The sequence below is a fragment of the Triturus cristatus genome, chromosome 3_1, assembly GCF_964204655.1.
Source record: "Triturus cristatus chromosome 3_1, aTriCri1.1, whole genome shotgun sequence".
In the NCBI taxonomy this organism is placed as follows: Eukaryota; Metazoa; Chordata; class Amphibia; order Caudata; family Salamandridae; genus Triturus; species Triturus cristatus.
Window position 1 is genome coordinate 500,007,464 of NC_140583.1, and position 15,321 is coordinate 500,022,784.

General features: G+C 44.8%; 1 protein-coding gene across 3 annotated transcripts in view; it reads left to right on the forward strand.

The window, feature by feature from the left end:
- The window catches only part of FURIN (furin, paired basic amino acid cleaving enzyme), a 382,970-nt gene that overhangs the window by 273,663 nt on the left and 93,986 nt on the right, over positions 1–15,321 (forward strand). For all 3 annotated transcript variants that reach the window (XM_085644360.1, XM_085644361.1, XM_085644362.1), the window contains 4 exons: positions 1,040–1,168; positions 3,378–3,454; positions 11,535–11,623; positions 12,247–12,419. In XM_085644360.1, the coding sequence (XP_085500486.1) occupies positions 1,040–1,168; positions 3,378–3,454; positions 11,535–11,623; positions 12,247–12,419 (468 nt within the window). The remainder of the gene's footprint in view (positions 1–1,039; positions 1,169–3,377; positions 3,455–11,534; positions 11,624–12,246; positions 12,420–15,321) is intronic.

The following is a 15,321-nucleotide window of genomic DNA, read 5'->3' on the forward strand; positions in this document are numbered from 1 at the left end:
GATCGTGTATGACCTATGACCTACTTCCCTTAGACGGGCTTCCTGTTTTGAAACTAATTCTTTACAAGGTGGTCTATGTTTCAGGGAGGAGGTCAAAGTGTCTATTAAAAATGCTCTTAAACCCTGATCTCCAGGGTTATTAAGGACTCCACCCTATCCCTCGTGTCTGTTCACAATCTTCAATCATAACCCCCTTCCTGTTAGGCCTCAAAATATATGGTTCTCTGGCTCTCAGCTAGGTTTGCACCAAGTAAATACCCATTCATACATACATTTAAGCTTACATATATAAATCCTCAATTGTGGGCTTAGTGCATTACTTTTTTTACATTCTTTAGTATGCTCAGAAAATCGTAGCCTGCACTGCAATGTAATGAGGCTAATCCTTTGAAACCATCTCTTTCGTTCGACAACAGCCCTTGAAACATGGTCATTTGTCTTTGTGATTTACATGCAGTTAACATTTACGCAATTTTCTTTTCGTTTTACTGATCTCCAAGTTACCACCGAATGGCATCGCCTTTGCAGCAATCATGGCATTCGCAAGGAATACCCGCCCACTCGCTCACGCCTTCATTAGATCATGCTCGTCACGCTCTTCACTCACGATGTAGAGAATAATAAAGTATTCTGTATATCTTGATCTTGGGGATCAAGCACAAAGTGTTAGCTGCATCTTCAGAGGGTGCCATTCCAAATTCCTAGTGTGATTGAAAAAAAAAATCAAAAAGATGAACGTTTATTACAAATGTAAATAAATGGAAGTGTATCAGTCAGTTCCATTTTAACAAAAAATGGCAGTTTCAGTGAGTGGAAGATTGCAAAGAAGTGTCATCTGTGATAAATCTTGTATATTTGGCATATTATTTCATTCAACACTGATTGAAGGCTGACATAGTGGTTTGGTTGGCGTGAACCGTTAGCATAGCATACAAGAGAGCAAAAGAATGGATAATGGCCGACTGTGGCTATTGGATTATCGAAAAGATGCAGTTTTCTTCTATGAGAAGGCAAAACTTTGTCTTTGTTCCGTCCTCAGTGCGAAGGGAACCACCATGACTTGAATGTAAAAGGAGCTTGGGAACAAGGCTACACAGGCAAAGGCATCGTCGTATCCATCCTGGATGACGGGATTGAGAAAAACCATCCTGACCTGGAAGGAAACTATGTGAGTACACACGGTATTAAATCATCTTTGTGAGGATTGCTCCAAGGAATTGTACAGTTAAGGAAAGGGCCCATCCAGTGTTGAGAAAAGAAACCGTTCACTTTGCCCACTCCTACATCACTAACATTCACCAATAGCAGGCGTTCTAGAATATTCCTTTTTAGGTCAAGTCTGGGCAGCGCATACCCTGCTCCGCAAGGCATGCTGTATTCCGTTAGAGTTGAAGCTCTGCCCACTCTCCGCCCATATTTTTCATTGACTTGTGTCATTGTCATTTGTAAATGCTGGCTTCTGATTTGTTAATAGGCTTGTTATTCCCTCCTTAGTACCGCCTGGTTTTCATTTGCATCCTCCCATGAAGACTGGCCATTTTACATAGGTACTTTACGCTTCCTTAAAATGAAATAGGTTTTGCATTTACCAGAGTTACAGCTATTGGCATTGTAAATGACTATGCCTTTTATTTATGTGTTAATTATCAAAACAGATAAATAAAAGGTATAGTCATTTACAATGCCAACAGCTTAAACACTTGCAAATGCGAGACCTATTGCATTGCAAATGCTAGTTTGATGAGGTCACCTTGGCTATGAGATGCATTTTGATATCATTCAGGCAATGACTCCTTTAAAAAGCTATAGGGTTGGGCTTGTAGTTTGCATCTTTGAATCACTAAGTGCAATTGGTCACCGAAAGCAGCAGCTATATAGAAGCCTTGTCCCTGGCCATGATGTGTTTTGTGTATTGGTTTAGAGGTTTATTTTAGTGAAGTTGTGGTCAATGTTTCCAGATAGGGGAAACGAAGAGTACCTTCAGGCAGGCAATTTACAAAACTCATTTGGTCATTTTCGTAGAGGGGTGACATAAAGACTGCATGACAAGTTGTCTTTTCTACTACTGACTACATTGTTTCAGTAGCAGTGTATTTTAAAAGGTTTCAAAATGTTGGAGTATGGCGCGACCCTACAGCTACCAAGTAACAACCAGATCTTGTTCGTTTTACAAACGAAGAGAATGCAGATTCATGATAAAGACGAAACTCTACTTTTTTCCTAGGGTAAGACTATACAGGAGGAAGACATTTGTTTTTTAAATACGAGGTTTTTTTTTTTGTTGGTTTTGCTTTTCACAATCTTCAATTCGGAAACGTTTACAGAAAATGGTTAATGTAGACCAGTTTGGGATATGCACAGTTTCTCTCCAAGCATTTTCAGCTGAGCAACTAAGCCTCTGCTATGTCGCGGCCTAGTTCCCACCTCCTCCCCCCTTTTATTTTTCAAGGAGGAGGGGTTTATGGTGGGCAGTCAGGGTTCTTAAACGGCTGTTTCAGAGATCACAGAAGGTCCATACAGTTGTTTTCGATTATTTCATGCATTGCTTGTAGGTTCCTAAGCTGTATTGATATTTGTCTAGCAACCTACAGAGTAGCTGGCATTTCATTTCCTCATGTTTTTCTAGCCTTGAGGACAGCTAATCACCACCGCTGCTAATAATAGGTTTCTGTATTTATTGCCAACAGTTAAAGGTTGTTAAGAAGGTCCAGGTTCACTTTGTGCATTTCTTGTATTTTCCAGCTAGTCTTTTTTCAGAGTAAAACATATTTGCCCAAGCATTAGTTTAATTGCAGCTAATATGTGAGTTTGTTGCTTGCCAGTGTGCATGCCAGGGCAGTTGTGAATGTAAGTAAAATACGGGTTCAATTTAGAAAGGGTTACTTTAGAAAATCTGGGCACTTCCTGCCCTGTTTATTAATAAAAAATAAAGACAAAAAAAACCAAACAACTGTTAACCTCGATCTGCTTTTGCGGACCATGTAAAGTCATGCCTTTTCTGGCCCAACTGGCTGGGACTGTCTGTTCAATGCGGGTGATGTGAAGTCTACATTTTTCTGATCCTTCTTTATCATATAATAAAGGAAGGAACATGGACTGGGGCTGTTACATATTCAGTAATGGACTGTTATCTGCTTTTACTATTCCATGTAAAAATGCACATTCTATTTATAAAGGCAAAGCTGACATGACTTCAGAAGCACAAGTGAGTGTTTCATACCTGTGTAATAATCTGTTTGTCAGAGATTGGCTCCATAAAGACCAATCCAAACCAAATTGTATTGCAATTGATGTGACAGATAAGGTTGTTATTCCTATAGAGTTCTTTATAACACAATCTTCTTATTTTCTGGTTCTTCCATCCCATCTTCATGCAGGATCCTGATGCCAGCTTTGATGTCAATGACCAGGACTCTGACCCCCAACCCCGATATACACAAATGAACGACAACAGGTAAGATCTTCATTCCTGTTCCTCTTTTTTAGGTCTCGCCTAAAAACTTACATGTGCTATCTATTGTTACCTTACAGGCAGGTTCGTGATCCCCCATTGCTTACTATTGGTTGCCTTCTTTATCACTCGTTTGCTTGCTTCTTATACATCCGCTTCTGTAGCCTTACTTCCTATTTGTGTGTGTCCCTCCCCTGGAGCATTGACTCATCACTGTGTCTTCCCACTGCTCACTTTTTCAGACGTTACTGCTATCTTTTTGTTTAAGCACCCTAGGAGAGCGTGTATGTTTTCCAGCTGTTTGTTGTGTACTTATCCCCCTTTCGTGTTACTCCCCAGTCCCTCTCGTGCTTCCCCCAGTCCCAATCCTTCCTTGTCTGTCCGTTTACCCCCAGTGTCTCCCACCCACCCTGTGTCTGACTGCTTGCTTCCAACCTCTCCCGTCCACCTTCTATTGTAGCCATTGCTGTACAGCATGGCTAAAAAACATTGCCAAAGCCGATACTTCTCATAAATGAGACCTATTCGCTTTGTCAGTACTTGTTATCAACTTCTCTATGGAATTTGGAATTGAGGCCTATGATTGGACATGAAGGTCGGAAAAATTCATGGTGGCTCGGGTTGTGTAAAGAACACCTGTGCACAACCCTGTCCTGAAAAATCTTGACATTTTGTATAGTTCAATTCACCTCTCAGTAGGAAACTGTTTACAGATTGTCATTGGTACATTGACTAGTCTTTGCTTAAGTTTTGTTGTGCAGAATGCTTAGGATAGCAACAGCAGTTGCGTGTGTGCGGAGGTTTCAGAACTACAGTCTCACCCAGTCCCAAATGTTTGTTGCATGGACACCTAATGAAGGTTTGTGTTTTTAGGTGCTCTTCCACGAAAACACATTCTGCTCTTAGTGTATGTTCGACTATACAAACTCTTCAGCCTCCAAAGCATAAAGGTCGCTAGTTTGCTTCAAAAATCCTTGAACCTGCCCTTATCTCTTGGGTGAAGCGGGTAGGATTAATGACTGACCAGTGTTTAATGTTTACAGTGGTTGACTTTGGCCATTGTTTACAGTCAGGCACAAGTTGAGTCATGGGGGGGGGGGGAGAGGGGGGTCTGGGACGGAGAGCCCAATAGATATGAATCCCTTCTGATAAAAGGTCTTCAGGAACACGGTGTATTCACTTTTTCACAATAACACCAACTCAACCCTTCCCTGGCTACATCATTTTATTGCTCAAAACCTAGAATTATTAGTGATTGTCGTCTTACTGTTATTAAATTGAATTTCTTGGGAATTCTTCAAGAACAGCCTGATCACTAATCCCAAGCTTTGGAAATGTGGCGTTATGAGCACCACTGGAAAGATACATGTGCTCACATCTGTAGGGCTGTATCAGACATTAATTCTAAAGTAAAAACATGAAAGCATACAATTTAGATGCCATCCACCCAAAGTTCAACGCTAAATAAAAACAAGCATTGGCATAGCCAATAGGTCTCGCCTTTGGGACCTTATAAGTGTTTAGCCATGCAACAGTTGCATAACTAAATACTTATAAGGTCCCAAAAGCGAGACCTATTGGCTATGCTGGCCGCGAAAGTGAAAGTAATCGCGGTAAAGCGCGCCCGCGCACATGCACTGTAGCTCTAGGCTGGCCTGGTAACACTTTTTGGAGCCCTCACAATAAGTCGCGCCAGATCAGCGCATGCGCTGGGTCAGGCGAAACCTAGTGAGAAAACTCCTCTAGTTCCCAGACTGGGCTATCTCAAACACTCGATGAATTTGCTTCCCTAATTTCCTGATTCTCAGATGACTGCACAATATTCATGAATTGTAGTCCCAGGTTATTTTTGTACTTCATTTATTTGGTGGAGTGTAAAATATATTTTCATCACTCATCTTGACTCTCGAGGAATGGGCAGGCACAAATCAAGACCTTGTGCAAGGGTCGAAGTTACTTTAATGGCCCTCCCTTGGCTATCTGTCTCAATTCTCCAGCGCCCCAAGTCAGGTGCCTAAGATCGCCCCTGAATGCCTTTATAGAAATGGTTCTTAACCTGTGGTCTGGGGACCCCTGGGGGCTCTGCAAAGCCTACTCAGGGGTCCCGAACTCCTTAGAAAATGCAATAATTTTAACAGATTAACTAATTGTACATAAATAAGTAAAATGTACAACAGTAACATGTACAGCATTCTGCAAATGTGAAGGAGTTTGACATTGGAGGCTGAGCATTAAGTTAAAATCCTCAGTGATTCGTGGGAGCAGTGGAAGTGCATCAAACAGCAATGACTCGGTGGGCGTCCTCGGAAGTCAAAGGGTTCAGACCCACTGCTCTGGAAGGTTCTGTGTGGAGTCATCCATGCCCAAGCTCCTCACTCTGCAATGCCCCTGAGCAGCCATCCGACCTGAGCAGCCCTACTGCCAGATCGGATTCTTCACAAACCATGTTTCCAGTCACTGCTGCTCACTACACCGTGTCACGGTGAGGTGGCTCTACAGTTTTATTGTGAAAGTGGTAAAATGGAACCATTTATTATTCATGTGTGCATTAGTAATCTATTAATACCACTCCTTCCTTGAGGTGAATGCTCATGAACCTTCAATTACAGAAACGTTTGGTGCAGCTTTTGTCTATAATTTTCAGGCTGAATTGTAATCTGTAAGTGTGTAAAATAGTGTATCGGATCCATCTGCCATCTTTCTTCGGAGAGGTATAATTCCCATTACAGCATCTGATTGCACACACGGGTGAAATCCAAATAATGCATGAGATTTAAATCGAGGTGTTGTGAATAGGGAGCCGGGGGATGTGATGGCATCCATTGGACTCGCAAGGCCTGGGTGTGTAGAAAAGCCCCTTGAAAACATTCGGTCATCCTCTAAAAATCAGGAGCACTCTGTGCCTCAGTTGTCGTACCAGATACACAATGGGAATAAAGAAAGCACACTGAAGTGCTATATTTATACTGCGTGGTTTGCATTCTGTCAGGATAATGCATCATATCGCTCCCTAGCTCTCCTGCATAGGCGGGTGTCGATTAGAAGGAGGCATCAATTGCCTTCAGAGCAGCACTTCTTTCAGAATATTGCATTATACTGCTCTCTGTATTCCGCATAGCCAGATTTCCAATGGAATAATGTGGCCTGCATCTCCTGCCTTTGTGGAGCCTTTCAGAATAATACATCAGACCGCTGTCATAGGGCTTCTGCTTAACTCTTAACGGATTATTCTCCCGCTTCGTCGTTTGTTGGGCATAAGTTGGTATACTACCGAGGCCAATACTAAGGCTCAGCTCAACCACGAACGAGACATGCTTGTTGGGAAATGGCTCCACAACTTAACCTGATCACAAGTGAAGATGAGCGCTTCTAGGTGCCCTGTCTCCATGTTGGGTCAGGAGTCCTCTGCGTGACTTATTACAGCAGTCCCACCAGTGATTCATTTGTGGGGGGGAAAATTGGTGCCAGGGCTCTCGTCTGGAAGCAACTGGAGCTTGCACCACACATTGCCCCTCCCAGAGCTGCCAATGGTGGCAATATCACAACTACTAACCATCACACGCCTAAGAGTGTGACAATTCAGACTATTCCAGCCCCCTAAAGCTATAAGAATGACTTGGGCGGCAGATAATGGTCATTTTTAATGTTTATCGAATTCATAATTAACTGTTGTTGTGGTCCTCTCTAAATTAGTCCAACAGCGCCAGCTTGTGGCAGACTGCCACAAACACCGGTGTTGACAATTAACTGCTGGTGCTAAGCACCAGAAAACACAGGCTCAAATTAAGTGGTGATTCCCACCTTATCTGCATATTTTCCAATGGCATGATTTGTTTTTCTTCTGGTGTACTCTTCATTCTGGGAGCTTACTTTAGTTGCTACACCCTTTCACTCAAGTCTCACCTACTGTGCATAGGGACATTGGTCCTGGTCACGTGTACACATGCACTTTGTGCCACCAGACAAATTGAGGGAGGCTAGTGACTCCTTTTAACAGCTGGCTGGTGGTGAAAGTAGTGATTACAATGTACATATGCCTCCCGCAGATGGAATGACAGCTTCTGATCCTCCCTTGTAAACTTAGTTCAGTCCACAGAACTGGAGCCCTCGTGTGTGGGATGTATGTGTGCATGTCTGCCTGGTTTTCTATATTAGACCTGGATGGAAGGTGTTCAATTGGGCCACCATGTGTATGCTTGGTAAATGCTTACCACACAGGCTGCCTGTTTCTCTGTGGTGGGTGTGACAGCTGCCTGTTCCCTATGATGCGACCGGTTTGCTATAGAACACTACATACATATTTTCATTTCAGTGTGAAGGACCCCCTCCTCCCCTAAAGCTAGCGTGATCGGATACGCAGATTGTGGGGGAGGGGCCCATTAGTACTATTGTGAGCCTCAAGGACCTGCTTAACTAAGTTAAATCTTTACCTCCCCCTTTTCCTTTGTTGCTGGCATCCCCTTTCAACCCAAGCTCTCTGGCTTGACCAGTATGACTTGGGTACACATCCTGAGCTTGACCATTTCTGACTGGCTTCACCTGTGACCATTACAATATAAAACCCATAGAGAGAAAGTCCCGGGTCAATAAGAGTTTTCATAAAATTGCAAGAAAGTCGAACTTTTAGATTAATCTGGGCCAGGCTCTTCTATGTTTCAAACCAATGCCTTCAAAATAGAAACGTCTGACACCCAAGGCAAAAACACGCACTTCTTTTCAACATCAAAGACACTTGCTGCACCAGCGTTTTGCCCAGGACAAGATCTCTGCTTGGTGGCTGGCTCGATTTAAGACTGGGACTAAACCCTGGACCCTGGGGAGCCATTGCTACTTTGACTGAACATAGGAATAGAAGCCTTGCATGGAGAAGAGCCAACCCTAGACTGCCAAGGAGACCTGCCCGTAGCCCTGGGGACTGGCCATGCATTGTGAACGGTGCCCCGATGGACTGAACCATGCAGGCCATGAGACATGTGCGGCCTATCTGGCAGTAGTCACTAAAGTAACTGAAGATCGTTGCCTCCTGTGCTCCGGTCCTTCTGGATCCTGCGCCCTAAACTTGGTACTGATCTTTCCCTCCGCCTTCGTCAAATGACCTCTCAAGAGAATGCACAGCAAGCTCAACACCTTACTTCTTTTCTTGCCTGTGGGGCCAGTGGAGAATCCTGGCCATGACCAGTCCGTTGAGGTGCAGGGTCCTAAAGACTTCACGCTGGGTGCTGACCCCCTGCTGGAACTCCAGTTACGTTGCGAACGGAAAGACCGGCTGGGATGTGATTTATTGTGGTGTGTTGCTAGGAAAATGTGGCATGTACGAAGGAAGGGCATTTAGAAGGAACAGAAGTGTAAATTGTAGGAGAATGTATAGTCCGGGAGGACATAATTTGGAATTCATCGCATGGTGCATAACACGTTGCTCAGTTAATAACGTGTTGTACAAACCTTAGAAATAAGTTACGCTGTCAGCGGCCAGGCAGTCCTTCTATGGTTAGGTCACTGGATCGCAGTCCTAACTCATGCAGCATTTGCTGCGGCGGGTAGAACAGATCTCTGACATTTATTCTCCATTCCCCCAGGCTTGACATCTTTTCTTATCGTTTATAGATGCATCTCCTCCGATTCGGCATCGGACCATCCATCCAGTATAGAGGCCAATCTTTAAGTATTATTTAACATCACTGTGACTTTCACTTCTTCAAACTAAGGGAGAGGGTGTCGTCTAACGGCCAGAGCTGCCAATGTTGGCACTGGGGAACCAGGTTCGAGTCTTCGCGTCAGCTCAACATTCTGTGATTCTGGGCACATCACTTAATCTCCCGTGCCTAAAAATAAAAAAATGAATGTGTCCTAGTGTAACGTGACTGGTGCTCACCTACAGTGCCCTAATACCTTCAGGTCCTGTTTGTACTATATAAAACCGCAAATAAAAAGGTGTCTATGCTGGTTTCCTTTTCTTTTTACGTCCTGGGGAAAATCCTTCCATCGCTACATCTTAAAGCAATTTGACTGGTGATTCAAGTCACCACTTCTTGTCTTACTTTTGACTCTTTTTATCTGGGCCTTCCTAAATATCTGTTCAACGCATTACAGATGGTCAAAACATGACTGCTGACGTCATTGTAGTGCTTGACAAGCAGGACTGTCTCCTCCCACGTTAGCATTCTTCACTGGCTTTCAGTCGAGAAGGGAGTCTTTTCCAAGGCACTCTGTTCTCAACTGGGCAACTCCCTTCTGTGGTTCCAGTTAACTGCAGTGCCACTTTGTGTCTTATGTTTGCTCTTGTTCTTTGCATCTGCACGTAAGGCACATAGGGCACATCTCGCTGTGCCATGCTTCCGGGCCGTCTGTTTCACTTATCCCACCCTCATGGCAGGATAGCCCACAGTAGCCGTGCGCTCTACACGCACCGCAGTCAGTCCGTCAATCATTCAGGTGGCTGAAATAAAATATGCCTTTTCCAAGATTCATTTCTCCAGTCCTGACAAGCAGATGACTAAATGTCCTCCGCTCTCCTGAAGAGAAGGTGGGCGGGGAAGGAGAATGAGATATGCTTTGTTTGCTTCCTTAACCAGAGCTTTCTACAGCACCACTAGGGCTGGATTGCGAACCGCAACCAGCCCTGGCAGATTGCTGCTAGAACGGCCCAGAGAGCAGGGTAGGGGTTGGTGGGCAGGAGGGAGGGTTAGAAGCACGGCTCCCGCTTTTCTTACAGGAGGGCGATATTGCAGCACTGCTGCAAAACCGGCCCCACGGGTACAAAACCGGGAAACAACTGGTGTCCACTGCGGCCAGTCCGGCCCTGGGCATGACCGAAGAGACCCTATCGCTTCCCTCTCTTACCGACAGTCTGCCAGGCCTCCAAAGACCTACTGTGTACCTTCTGGTGCTGTGGATCCTGGCAGTGGTGCAGGTTCCTGATGGAATGGAGGATTAATCCTCCCGACTCCACAAAACGTGGTTTCATTCATTTAAAAAAAAAAAAAAGGATCTCTCGCGATCCAGAGTCTCGAGCTGGTGGCTGAGCTAATTGTCCCGCCTGGCGTCCTGTCCTTCTCCCCAAAATTAGCCTTTGAGAAAGAGGAGCCCTGATCGCCAACAGTTGAACGAGGAAGTGTCACTGGCTGGCAGCTTGGATATTGGCACCAAAATTGAGGGTCTTGATTGATGCAACAGGTATAACAGCACACAAAATATGGACTGACATTTGAGATGTCTTGACTGCATTGTTATTGGTTTATTTGACTTTTTGAGAATTTCAACTACAGTAACTGTTGTAGTGTTCACTACTTTAAGGACTTGGTAAAGGTTGTAAGATCTCACTTGTGTCCCAATAAAGTCTTAGCCCATGAGGAGCAAGCCCCTGGTGCTCTATTAGTGTTGGCAATAGAAGAGAGGGTTCTCTCCATTGATATGCTGGGAGGGATTCTGTACTCCCTACCAAGTGCTGATCCTTCGTTGAAGGAGTCCCTCCTCGTGAGTGATGTACACTCCGTGTGAACGATGGTCTGCTGCCTCATGGTGTGATAATGTGCACTGGACGTTCTTTTGAGTGTGCATTTTACATGGACCCTAACCCTGCCACGCACCAGATGGAAGGGCTACAGATTTTCTTCCCAGAGTTCATACTCTCAGCACGAATGTGTGTGGTAGGTAATGGATTGACTGACAATGCCTCTGCAGCCATTGCTTTTAGGGACATATCTCAGTGGGAGGTGAGTTTTGATGAATATAGTGGTATTTTGTCTGTCAAGCGTTTCAGATCTCTTTAAAAATGTGTACAACTTAGAAATATCGGTGCTACTATTAGTTTTTTATTCGTTTTTATTAGAAAAAAAAATGTGTATCTTGACCTATGTTAACCCAAAAGCAAACCACCAACTCAGCAGAGGCCTTGCTTTAAGAAAGCCTGTAGAACCTGAAGTGCACAGCATGTGGGTCCCTTCAGCCCTGTACGTCCAATCCCTGCTGTGGCTGTACTCCTCATGTCATCCTAATTGATAGTTTCCCTTCCCTGAATAGTGGAAATTGTTGCAAACTTTTCAAGTTCCCTGAAGTGAATCTTCTTTATTTTCTTTTTCTGAAGACACGGCACGCGCTGTGCAGGTGAAGTGGCAGCTGTGGCGAATAATGGCATCTGTGGTGTTGGAGTGGCATACAACGCAAAGATAGGAGGTTGGTACCAATTACTGCATGTCACCACATATACATACATTAAATGGTAATAATTTAAAAAGTTCTATGCTGACAGGAATCGCAGTGAATCACCGGTTTGGTACCAGAATCTCAACTGAATGCAAGTGTTGGCTATCCTACTGTGACTGGGCACGGTTCTGTAGGTGGGGCTAACCCAATTGTTGTCGTGAAGTAGTCCTTTCCCCTGGCCTCTTATTGAGGAATGATTTATCGATCTTGTGTACACATATTTTGCCAGATGCCACCATGGGGAACAGTATGGCGGGAGCTGTGTCTTTGAGCATATTTCCACAGGTTGGTCTGGATATGGGTTGCTAGTAAAATAAGACCATCTGAGGAAACATTTGAGAATTTGTTTCCTCGTTTGTGTCTTTTTTTTTTTTTTTTTCTCTTTTTTTTTCTTACCCCAGCATCCTCCTGTTGGTATAGCATGCTCTCATTTTACATTCTTTAGAGGTGGTGTGGTTCTCTAAATTCCGGTCCGTTTTTAGGGATGTCCCTTTGAAGGTCGATTTGAGCCTTTCATTTTGGCCTGTAGCATCATAGCCTTCACTAGTTGACCAGAGTTGCCATGTCTAATGCGATGTCTCCTACGGCTGCAGGTGTGCGGATGCTGGATGGAGAGGTGACCGATGCTGTGGAGGCGAGATCTCTTGGTCTTAACCCTGATCACATCCACATCTACAGTGCCAGCTGGGGCCCGGAGGATGATGGCAAGACCGTGGATGGTCCAGCCCGGCTGGCAGAAGAGGCTTTCTATAGGGGCGTCAGCCAGGTGAGGGCAGTCAAATGGCGTCCTCTGCTGTAGTAAGTTTGATACAAAAAAGTAGAAATGCTATAAACGGCATTGCTGTGGCGATGTGAGATTCCCAACTACGTGATGGCGAGGTCAGTGGCCCATGGACATCAGCCTGTGATATCGTGTTCATTAAATCATTTTCCTCAGTTTTCAGTCAGAAGCATTCCACTAAGCACACGTCTTGGCATGCACCCCTTGCTGCCCCTCCCCACGGCCAGTTCCCATGCTCGTCACTGCAGTAAGCTGCAGGCTGGGGCTGGCATTTCCTGTGTTGCTCAGAACGTTTTTGGAATGCTTCAGCGCGGGAAGGTCACAGTTCAAAGTACCAATTTCCTCGCCAATGAACATCCTGCTCTGAGTCCCACATACCAGGGCTGGAACAGTTTTTTGGCACTTACCACGGGAAGTGATGCCCAGCCTCCAGTGCTATGCTGTGCCTGGGCTGCTGGCTGGGGTCCCTGCCAGCTTCCCCCAGATCCTCTCGGGCCCTTGTCCCAGGTAAGTGCGGCCTGGAGTACTGAAAATAGGCAGCAGGGATGCAGATGTAAGACATATCCCAAGTTCTCTTCCTTTAGCTCTTTGTCCAGCAGTCTGCACGAAAGTGGGCCGTTCACAAAGGGTTGTGAGCACCTATGTACATCCTGTCCTGAGTGCATTCTAATACTCGAGGTAACCAGAATTTTAAGTTCATACACTACCCTTCAACAACTGAAAATGTAGTTGTGTGATAGATTCTCTGCTGTTTTAATTTTAGGGGTAGCGGCGGGTAAAGAGATGGGGTGTCAGAGGGGCAAAAGGCAACAAACACCCATAGATGCATAGGTGTGAGGGCATTCAGAAACATTCTACATGGCGAACCAAATCAATGAAAGACTTGCAAAATTTGCCCCACAATGTTTAAAAAAAAAAAAAAAAAATTAGAAAGGGACGCCACAAATTTTCAAGATTGTAGGGTAAAGGTGTTTAGCCACAGTAAGAAATTCTTGTAAAGAAAAAGAAATGTGCACTTTTCCTCCATGCCAGTAAGCATTCCGCTTTATGTGTAGGCGAGGATGAGTATTCCTTAATGTCATGGATTTCCAGTACTCTTTGATTTTGGTCAGTCTTATAAAAATCTGTCAAGGAGTGGGGACTTAATGTATGGCGCTGGGGCTGTCCCGGGGTCGGAGAGGGGAGGGTTGTTCCAGAGGGCTGCGAGATTCTGATGTGGCTACTGCTGTGTGACTTGTGTGGGCTGCAGAACTTGGAACAGTGTTGTGTGGGCACTATAATGGGCAGTGTTAAGAAACAAAATATTGTCCGGGATCAAATGGGAGTATCCGTCCCACAATACTGGTGCACGATTTCCGGGTCCTGGGTGTGAGTGAGCCATGTTGCCCTGAGTGTGCGTCGTGGTTGGTCGTCCTGCTGATGTGATGTTACTTTCCATCTTTAGTGTGTCCATCAGCGTTTGTATAGAAGCATGAAAAGCTGAGGTAAACATGTCTGCCTCTGCACCAGCTCCACTGGCACCAGCCATAATAGTGTGTGTAACAGTGCTACTTGTTGTATCAACTTCAAAGTAAGTGAAAGGGTGTGCTATCTGTAGTGTGCTGGCAACTCATGGAAGCAGGCTGAATAAACCGCTTTGTGGTTTACTAACCTCTATGGGCTACTAGTTGTGTAGGGCACATGCTGTGCTTCAATCATTAGTAATTATGACCAAAAATTAGGGGAACTCCTGTCACCCGTGGAAGGGTCGGGGCTTAGCAGACACTGTAGTGATTGGATCCTATGACCTGCAGGTTAAACACAGATCCTACAGCAAGTGCATAACCCACTGAGCCATCTGTGTGAGCTGTGGTATGAAGGGTATTCACACATTCCTTGAATAGATTAATCACATTCTGAGCAGTCCCCTAGATATTACAGTCTATGTGCAGGTTACAAACAGATCTTTGTGGCAGAAACGTTAAATTGCAGGTGTATCTGTGGGGGGGGGTTTAAGCTGGTTCCCTTCAGATACCCCATTGATCTCTACAGTAGTCCCATTAACCCACTAAGGTATCTCACTCAGATAGGAACATATGGCTTTTATGTTGCAGTGCCCCCAATAAATAAATACTGTCCCACAAAGTTCACACTAGGAATTGGAACCATGAATGAATGTAAGAATGAACAGACATTTATAAAGCGCACAGGTACTCAGCAGAGTGTCCCGGCGATATTAGGCAGCTCTCCACTTTTCCCCACCCCCACCTAGTTGCAAAATAGCCACGCTTTGAGTTGTTTCCTGAAAACAGCCATTTGAATGTGGCTCTGAAGCCCGCCGGAAGGTGGCTCCAGGTTTGAGCTCCCAGAAACATAACCGATCTTCCTCCGATTCTAACCTGGCGTATCCTGGGTATGGTAGCCAAGCTATTGAATGAGGAGCTCAAAGTTCTAGAGAAAGTGTAGTCAAGTATTCTTTTCCTAATGTAACTGGAACCCATGCCATGAGAGGCTTTAGATGTAAGCACCAAAGCCTTGAATGTTATCCTCTTTCTCACTGGCAACCAAACATAGGGGTCCAGAGGTTTAAATAGAGGACTAGTCTTGCCGCTGCATTTTGAACTATCTGCAGACTGTTTAGAAAATAATCAGGCAGACCCAAGTATAGAACATTCCCGTAGTCCAGCCTGGAAGTAACCAAGGACTGGACCACAGTTTGCCTAGTGTTCAACGATAGGAGAGGTAAAAAGTTCCTCAGCATTCGTAAAAGCCCAAAACAGGTACCTATTACCGCTTGGATTTGATGTTTCATAGGCCAAGAACTGTCGATATGAATGCCCATATCTTTTACTGTGTTTTGAGCAGAGGGAGGGTGAGACATATACTGGGGCTACCAGAGTATCCACTC